Source organism: Penaeus vannamei, chromosome 35 (genome assembly GCF_042767895.1).
Source record: "Penaeus vannamei isolate JL-2024 chromosome 35, ASM4276789v1, whole genome shotgun sequence".
In the NCBI taxonomy this organism is placed as follows: Eukaryota; Metazoa; Arthropoda; class Malacostraca; order Decapoda; family Penaeidae; genus Penaeus; species Penaeus vannamei.
Genome location: NC_091583.1, coordinates 1,385,922 through 1,395,921, shown reverse-complemented (window position 1 = coordinate 1,395,921; position 10,000 = coordinate 1,385,922). Strand labels below are relative to the sequence as shown.

Genomic DNA, 10,000 nt, shown 5'->3' with positions numbered 1-10,000 from the left:
ATTTCATTTTTTTCTTAATCTTTTCTTTTTATTCTTTATTTCATTTTTTCTTAATCTTTTCTTTTTATTCTTTATTTCATTTTTTTCTTAATCTTTTCTTTTTATTCTTTATTTCATTTTTTTCTTAATCTTTTCTTTTTATTCTTTATTTCATTTTTTTCTTAATCTTTTCTTTTTATTCTTTATTTCATTTTTTCTTAATCTTTTCTTTTTATTCTTTATTTCATTTTTTCTTAATCTTTTCTTTTTATTCTTTATTTCATTTTTTTCTTAATCTTTTCTTTTTATTCTTTATTTCATTTTTCTTAATCTTTTCTTTTTATTTTTTATTTCATTTTTTCTTAATCTTTTCTTTTTATTCTTTATTTCATTTTTTTCATAATCTTTTCTTTTTATTCTTTATTTCATTTTTTCTTAATCTTTTCTTTTTATTTTTTATTTCATATTTTTCATAATATGTTCTATTTATTGTTTATTTAATTTTATTCTTAATCTTTTCTTTTTCCTCTTTATTTCCTTTTTTATTAATCTTTTCTTATTATAATTTAATTCATTCTATTTTTATTCTTTTCTTTTTATTCTCTATTTCATTTTTTCATAATCTTTTCTTTTTATTCTTTATTTCATTTTTTCTTAATCTTTTCTTTTTATTCTTTATTTCATTTTTTCTTAATCTTTTCTTTTTATTCTTTATTTCATTTTTTCTTAATCTTTTCTTTTTATTCTTTATTTCATTTTTTTCATAATCTTTTCTTTTTATTCTTTATTTCATTTTTTCTTAATCTTTTCTTTTTATTCTTTATTTCATTTTTTTCATAATCTTTTCTTTTTATTCTTTATTTCATTTTTTCATAATCTTTTCTTTTTATTCTTTATTTCATTTTTTCTTAATCTTTTCTTTATATTCTTTATTTCATTTTTTTCATAATCTTTTCTTTTTATTCTTTATTTCATTTTTTCTTAATATTTTCTTTTTATTCTTTATTTCATTTTTTTTTTCTTAATATTTTCTTTTTATTCTTTATTTCATTTTTTTCATAATCTTTTCTTTTTATTCTTTATTTCATTTTTTCTTAATCTTTTCTTTTTATTCTTTATTTCATTTTTTTCATAATCTTTTCTTTTTATTCTTTATTTCATTTTTTCTTAATCTTTTCTTTTTATTCTTTATTTCATTTTTTTCTTAATCTTTTCTATATATTCTTTATTTCATTTTTTCATAATCTTTTCTTTTTATTCTTTATTTCATTTTTTCTTAATCTTTTCTTTTTATTCTTTATTTCATTTTTTCTTAATCTTTTCTTTTTATTCTTTATTTAATTTTTTTCTTAATCTTTTCTTTTTATTCTTTATTTCATTTTTTCTTAATCTTTTCTTTTTATTCTTTATTTCATTTTTTTCATAATCTTTTCTTTTTATTCCTTATTTCATTTTTTTCTAAATCTTTTCTTTTTATTCTTTATTTCATTTTATTCTTAATCTTTTCTTTATATTCTTTATTTCATTTTTTTTCTTAATCTTTTCTTTTTAGTCTTTATTTCATTTTTTTCTTAATCTTTTCTTTTTATTCTTTATTTCATTTTTTTTTTCATAATCTTTTCTTTTTATTCTTTATTTCATTTTTTTCATAATCTTTTCTTTTTATTCTTTATTTCATTTTTTTTCTTAATCTTTTCTTTTTATTCTTTATTTCATTTTTTTTTCTTAATCTTTTCTTTTTATTCTTTATTTCATTTTTTTTCTTAATCTTTTCTATATATTCTTTATTTCATTTTTTTCTTAATCTTTTCTTTTTATTCTTTATTTCATTTTTTCTTAATCTTTTCTTTTTATTCTTTATTTAATTTTTTTTCTTAATCTTTTCTTTTTATTCTTTATTTCATTTTTTCTTAATCTTTTCTTTTTATTCTTTATTTCCTTTTTTTCTTACTCTTTTCTTTTTATTCTTTATTTCATTTTTTCTTACTCTTTTCTTTTTACTCTTTATTTCATTTTTTTCTTAATCTTTTCTTTATATTTTTTATTTCATTTTTTTCTTAATCTTTTCTTTTTATTCTTTATTTCATTTTTTTCATAATCTTTTCATTTTATTCTTTATTTCATTTTTTTCTTAATCTTTTCTTTTTATTCTTTATTTCATTTTTTTCTTAATCTTTTCTTTTTATTCTTTATTTCATTTTTTTCTTAATCTTTTCTTTTTATTCTTTATTTCATTTTTTTTCTTAATCTTTTCTTTTTATTCTTTATTTCATTTTTTCTTAATCTTTTCTCTTTATTCTTTATTTCATTTTTTTCATAATCTTTTCTTTTTATTCTTCATTTCATTTTTTTTCATAATATTTTCTTTTTATTCTTTATTTCATTTTTTCTTAATCTTTTCTTTTTATTCTTTATTTCATTTTTTCCTTAATCTTTTCTTTTTATTCTTTATTTCATTTTTTCTTAATCTTTTCTTTTTATTCTTTATTTCATTTTTTTCATAATCTTTTCTTTTTATTCTTTATTTCATTTTTTTCTTAATCTTTTCTTTTTATTCTTTATTTCATTTTTTCTTAATCTTTTCTTTTTATTCTTTATTTCATTTTTTCTTAATCTTTTCTTTTTATTCTGTATTTCATTTTTTTCTTAATCTTTTCTTTTTATTCTTTATTTCATTTTTTCTTAATCTTTTCTTTTTATTCTTTATTTCATTTTTTTCATAATCTTTTCTTTTTATTCTTTATTTCATTTTTTTCATAATCTTTTCTTTTTATTCTTTATTTCATTTTTTCTTAATCTTTTCTTTTTATTCTTTATTTCATTTTTTTCTTAATCTTTTCTTTTTATTCTTTATTTCATTTTTTTTCTTAATCTTTTGTTTTTATTCTTTATTTCATTTTTTCTTAATCTTTTCTTTATATTGTTTATTTCATTTTTTTCTTAATCTTTTCTTTATATTCTTTATTTCATTTTTTTCTTAATCTTTTCTTTTTATTCTTTATTTCATTTTTTTTCTTAATCTTTTCTTTTTATTCTTTATTTCATTTTTTTCTTAATCTTTTCTTTTTATTCTTTATTTCATTTTTTTTCATAATCTTTTCTTTTATTCTTTATTTCATTTTTTCTTAATCTTTTCTTTTTATTCTTTATTTCATTTTTTCTTAATCTTTTCTTTTTATTCTTTATTTCATTTTTTTTCTTAATCTTTTCTTTTTATTCTTTATTTCATTTTTTCTTAATCTTTTCTTTTTATTTTTTATTTCATTTTTTTCATAATCTTTTCTTTTTATTCTTTATTTCATTTTTTCTTAATCTTTTCTTTTTATTCTTTATTTCATTTTTTTCTTAATCTTTTCTTTTTATTCTTTATTTCATTTTTTTCTTAATCTTTTCTTTTTATTCTTTATTTCATTTTTTTCTTAATCTTTTCTTTTTATTCTTTATTTCATTTTTTTCTTAATCTTTTCTTTATATTCTTTATTTCATTTTTTCTTAATCTTTTCTTTTTATTCTTTATTTCATTTTTTCTTAATCTTTTCTTTTTATTCTTTATTTCATTTTTTTTCTTAATCATTTCTTTTTATTCTTTATTTCATTTTTCTTAATCTTTTCTTTTTATTCTTTATTTCATTTTTTCTTAATCTTTTCTTTTTATTCTTTATTTCATTTTTTCTTAATCTTTTCTTTTTATTCTTTATTTCATTTTTTCTTAATCTTTTCTTTTTATTCTTTATTTCATTTTTCTTAATCTTTTCTTTTTATTCTTTATTTCATTTTTTCTTAATCTTTTCTTTTTATTCTTTATTTCATTTTTTTCTTAATCTTTTCTTTTTATTCTTTATTTCATTTTTTCTTAATCTTTTCTTTTTATTCTTTATTTCATTTTTTCTTAATTTTTTCTTTTTATTCTTTATTTCATTTTTCTTAATCTTTTCTTTTTATTCTTTATTTCATTTTTTCTTAATCTTTTCTTTTTATTCTTTATTTCATTTTTCTTAATCTTTTCTTTTTATTCTTTATTTCATTTTTTCTTAATCTTTTCTTTTTATTCTTTATTTCATTTTTTCTTAATCTTTTCTTTATATTCTTTATTTCATTTTTCTTAATCTTTTCTTTTTATTCTTTATTTCATTTTTTCTTAATCTTTTCTTTTTATTCTTTATTTCATTTTTTTTCTTAATCTTTTCTTTTTATTCTTTATTTAATTTTTTCATAATCTTTTCTTTTTATTCTTTATTTCATTTTTTCTTAATCTTTTCTTTTTATTCTTTATTTCATTTTTTTCATAATCTTTTCTTTTTATTCTTTATTTCATTTTTTCTTAATCTTTTCTTTTTATTCTTTATTTCATTTTTTCTTAATCTTTTCTTTTTATTCTTTATTTCATTTTTTTCTTATTCTTTTCTTTTTATTCTTTTTTTCATTTTTCTTAATCTTTTCTTTTTATTTTTTATTTCATTTTTTTTTAATCTTTTCTTTTTATACATTAAAACATTTTTATCATAATCTTTTTATTTTATTCTATATTTCATTTTTTCTTAATCTTTTCTTTTTATTTTTTATTTCATTTTTTTCTTAATCTTTTCTTTTTATTCTTTATTTCATTTTTTTCTTAATCTTTTCTTTTTATTCTTTATTTCCTTTTTTCTTAATCTTTTCTTTTTATTCTTTATTTCATTTTTTTCATAATCTTTTCTTTTTATTCTTTATTTCATTTTTTCATAATCTTTTCTTTTTATTCTTTATTTCATTTTTTCTTAATCTTTTCTTTTTATTCTTTATTTCATTTTTTCTTAATCTTTTCTTTTTATTCTTTATTTCATTTTTCTTAATCTTTTCTTTTTATTCTTTATTTCATTTTTTCTTAATCTTTTCTTTTTATTCTTTATTTCATTTTTTCTTAATCTTTTCTTTATATTCTTTATTTCATTTTTCTTAATCTTTTCTTTTTATTCTTTATTTCATTTTTTCATAATCTTTTCTTTTTATTCTTTATTTCATTTTTTCTTAATCTTTTCTTTTTATTCTTTATTTCATTTTTTCTTAATCTTTTCTTTTTATTCTTTATTTCATTTTTTCTTAATCTTTTCTTTTTATTCTTTATTTCATTTTTTCTTAATCTTTTCTTTTTATTCTTTATTTCATTTTTTTCATAATCTTTTCTTTTTATTCTTTATTTCATTTTTTCTTAATCTTTTCTTTTTATTCTTTATTTCATTTTTTCTTAATCTTTTCTTTTTATTCTTTATTTCATTTTTTTCTTAATCTTTTCATTTTATTCTTTATTTCATTTTTTTCTTAATCTTTTCTTTTTATTCTTTATTTCATTTTTTTCATAATCTGTTCTTTTTAATCTTTATTTAATTTTTTTATTAATCTTTTCTTTATATTCTATATTTCATTTTTTCTTAATCTTTTCTTTTTTTTCTTTATTTCATTTTTTTCTTAATCTTTTCTATATATTCTTTATTTCATTTTTTTCATAATCTTTTCTTTTTATTCTTTATTTCATTTTTTCATAATCTTTTCTTTTTATTCTTTATTTCATTTTTTTCTTAATCTTTTCTTTATATTCTTTATTTCATTTTTTTTCTTAATCCTTTCTTTTTATTCTTCATTTAATTTTTTTTCTTAATCTTTTCTTTTTATTCTTTATTTCATTTTTTTCATAATCTTTTCTTTTTTTTCTTTATTTCATTTTTTTCTTAATCTTTTCTATATATTCTTACATTCCGTTTTCTGAAAGTTTTACCCTGGCATTCTTATCGAAGCTTTTGTCACTTGAGTTATTCATATCTTGGTATCTCTACGAATTATCTTTCTCTGATCTTGGTATCTCTACGAATTATCTTTCTCTGATCTTGGTATCTCTACGAATTATCTTTCTCTGATCTTGGTATCTCTACGAATTATCTTTCTCTGGTATTTTTACTTCGAGGAATACCAACCTGGTATTCTCACTGTAAGTATTTCTAGTTTCTAGTTTGATATTCATATTTTGGAGGATATTCATTCCATTATCTTTCATGTGGTTATTCATATCTTACGTGATTTACATCCGGGTATCGCTCCCTGGGGTACTTATGCTTTTATTTTTGACTTGGTATTTCCACTTTGTTCATCTTAATTCTAACATTCTTAGTTTGGATCAGTTTTTATTATTATTATTATTATTATTATTATTATTATTATTATTATCATTATTATTATTATTATTATTATTATTATTATTATTATTATTATCGTTATTTCCATATTTGTTTACCTCGATCCATGTCCAAGGGATCGTTATCATTATTTTCAAAATCGGTCCAATTTTTTTTTTTTTTTTTTTTTTTTTTTTTTTTTTTTTTTTTTTTTTTGCTGCTCACCACTCGGGTAATTTCATCCTGGAATTCTTGGGTAATTTTCATCTTCGAAAAAATATGGACGCAGAGGTTCATATCTCGAGAAGAACTTATCGTCTGATATCAATTTTAACTACTTTATATATGATTATAGTAGTGTAGATATAAGGTATTGATTTAATATTGAGATATTAATATTTAATTTTGAGATATTAATATTGATTTAATATTGATTTAATATTGAGATATTAATACATTTTTGAAGCAATTTGAAAACATATTAAGACGTTTGAGACAAACAGACGAACGTAAGAACATGCACACATACACATACAAAACATACACACACCTACATAATACTCAAACATGCACACACGCAAAAACATACACACACCTACATACTTAAAAACACATACACACATACATACAATCACACACAAACACATACACAAATCCATATACAAAAACATTCACACAAATACCAACTCATGCAAAACACACACACACACAAATACATACAAAACATACACATAGAAACATACAAAAACATACACAAAAAAGTACATACAAAAACATACACAAACAAATACATACACAAAAAAATACTTACACAAACAAATACACACATGAACAAACAAACACATACACAAACAAATACACATGAACAAACAAACACATACACAAACAAATACACATGAACAAACAAAAACATACACAAACAAATACATACAAAAACATACACATAGAAAGATACAAAAACATACACAAACAAATACATACAAAAACATACACAAACAAATACATACAAAAACATACACAAACAAATACATACAAAAACATACACAAACAAATACATACACAAACATACACAAACAAAAACATACACAAACAAATACATACACAAAAAAATACATACAAAAACATACACAAACAAATACATACAAAAACATACACAAACAAATACATACACAAACAAATACATACAAAAACATACACAAACAAATACATACACAAACAAATACATACAAAAACATACACAAACAAATACATACAAAAAAACATACACAAACAAATACATGCAAAAACATACACAAACAAATACATACAAAAACATACACAAACAAATACATACACAAACATACACAAACAAATACATACAAAAAACATACACAAACAAATACATACAAAAACATACACAAACAAATACATACAAAACATACACAAACAAATACATACAAAAACATACACAAACAAATACATACAAAAACATACACAAACAAATACATACAAAAAACATACACAAACAAATGCATACAAAAACATACACAAACAAATACATACACAAACATACACAAACAAATACATACACAAACATACACAAACAAATGCATACAAAAAACATACACAAACAAATACATACAAAAACATACATACACAAACAAATACATACAAAAACATACACAAACAAATACATACAAAAAAACATACACATAGAAACACATATATACATACACAGATGCGGTGATCTTAGGCTGTAAAGCAGACAACCAAGATGTGTTGATGTCTTTTGAAGATATGTGATCGAGTGTCCTATTGCACAGCGGTCTAAAGATAGCTACCGGTCGCGTATTAAGTGTGTGTAAGTCGGCGACGAAGAAGGAAGTATTAAAGGAATACATGGCTATTGAAGGGGAAAAGCAATACAAGAAGATATGAAGAGATGAATAAATTATGTGGAATATAACGATGGATATATATGTAAAAATATTGGTATACCTATTTCACTAATGTGATATAGTTTAGTTACACGTAGACACATACAAATATAAAAATATGTACACATAAATGCACACACACACACACATACGCATGCACATACGCACGCACTCACACATACACACACATATACGCACCCACATACGCACGCACACACACACACACGCACACACACACACACACACACTCACACACACACACACACACACACACACACACGCGCACACACACACACACACACACACACACACACACACACACACACACACACACACACACACACACACAGCGCCTCGTGACACAGATCCTCCGAAGCAAAATCATAATCACAGCAGATTACATCAAGACACATCAGGATCCATCCCGAGCCGCGATCCCCACATCACTCTAGAGGCCAAGGAGGCGAGCTGCGAGGCGAGAAAGCCGCCCTTATTGCCCGTGGGGAGTCGCCCGATCGGAGCCGGTCAAAGGCAACTCAAATGACCAATTGAGAGGCGAGGCGCGGCGCAGTTGCCAACGCGTTTGTTAACTGTCCCATTTACGTGCAGACGACCAATTATTGAGTTGGTGGTCGAGGTTGCGGTGGAGACATGGTGGTGAGGGCGGTGGTGAATATGAGGGAAGGGGTGGTGGTGAGGGGGTGGTGAGGCTGCGATGGAGACAGGGTGGTGAGGCTGCGGTGGAGACAGGGTGGTGAGGCTGCGGTGGTGAATATGAGGGAAGGGGTGGTGGTGAGGGGGTGGTGAGGCTGCGGTGGAGACAGGGTGGTGAGGCTGCGGTGGAGACACGGTGGTGAGGCTGCGGTGGAGACAGGGTGGTGAGGCTGCGGTGGAGGCAGGGTGGTGAGGCTGCGGTGGAGACAGGATGGTGAGGCTGCGGTGGAGGCAGGGTGGTGAGGCTGCGGTGGAGACAGGATGGTGAGGCTGCGGTGGAGACAGGGTGGTGAGACCGGTGGTGAATATGAGGGAGGGGGTGGTGGTGAGGGAGGGTGGAGCCGGGTTGGCAGAGTGGTGGTGACGGCAAGAGTGACACTGCTCGGGAGAGAATGATGCTGGTGGTGATTAGAGGTGATGCTGAAGCGACGAGCCATGTTGGTGGTGAGAGGATCAGGGGGGGGGGGGATGGTGACAGACACACCGGTGGGAAGAGGGCGATGGTGATGGCGAGAGAAGGGAGGGGATGTTGGTGGTGCATAGGGGTCGCGTGGGTGGGGAAATGGTGGTGCAAATGGTGGTGAGGCGATGCTATGGTAGGTTGACGGCGACAAAAAAAAAAAAAAAAAAAAAAAGTTATGCTAAAGGAGTGAGGATGGAGGCGAGTCGATGGTGAAAGGATGGTAGTGAAGCGAGGATGTTGATGGTGTGGCGTTGGCGGCGACAGGGAGACGCTGAAGATGGTGTTGATAGTAAGAGCGCGACGTCGGGGGGAGGGGAGAGGGAGAGGGGGAGGTGACGTTGATGGTGAAGGAAATCGAGGAGATCCTTTGGGGGGTGGGGAGGGAGAGGGAGGGGGAGAGGGGGAGGTGATGTTGAGGGTGAAGGAAGTCGAGGAGATCCTTTGGCAAGAGAGAAATGTTAGGATGGTGAAAGTGACAGTGCAGTGTCGCTATCACGTGGACATTTTTCCCCATATTCAGTAAGAGTGATACAAAAAAAATAATAATAAATAAAAAAAGAACAAAAAAATAATAAAAAAAAAATAATAATAAAAAAAAAAAAAAAAAAAAAAAAAAAAAAAATATATATATATATATATATATATATATATATATATATATATATATATATATATATATATATATATATATATATATAATCAGATGAATTATAATTTCCTAATCCAATGAGTCTATCACTTTCCACCAAGATTTAATCGGCGCTTAATCCCCTTGTCAAAAA

General features: G+C 24.0%; 1 protein-coding gene across 1 annotated transcript; it reads right to left on the bottom strand.

Moving 5' to 3' along the window:
* Positions 1-8,658: 8,658 nt before the first annotated feature.
* Positions 8,659-9,192, bottom strand: LOC138859316 (uncharacterized). The gene has a single exon (XM_070113954.1). It carries the CDS (start codon positions 9,190-9,192, stop codon positions 8,659-8,661), a length of 534 nt encoding a protein of 177 aa, XP_069970055.1.
* Between the last annotated feature and the right edge of the window lie 808 nt (positions 9,193-10,000).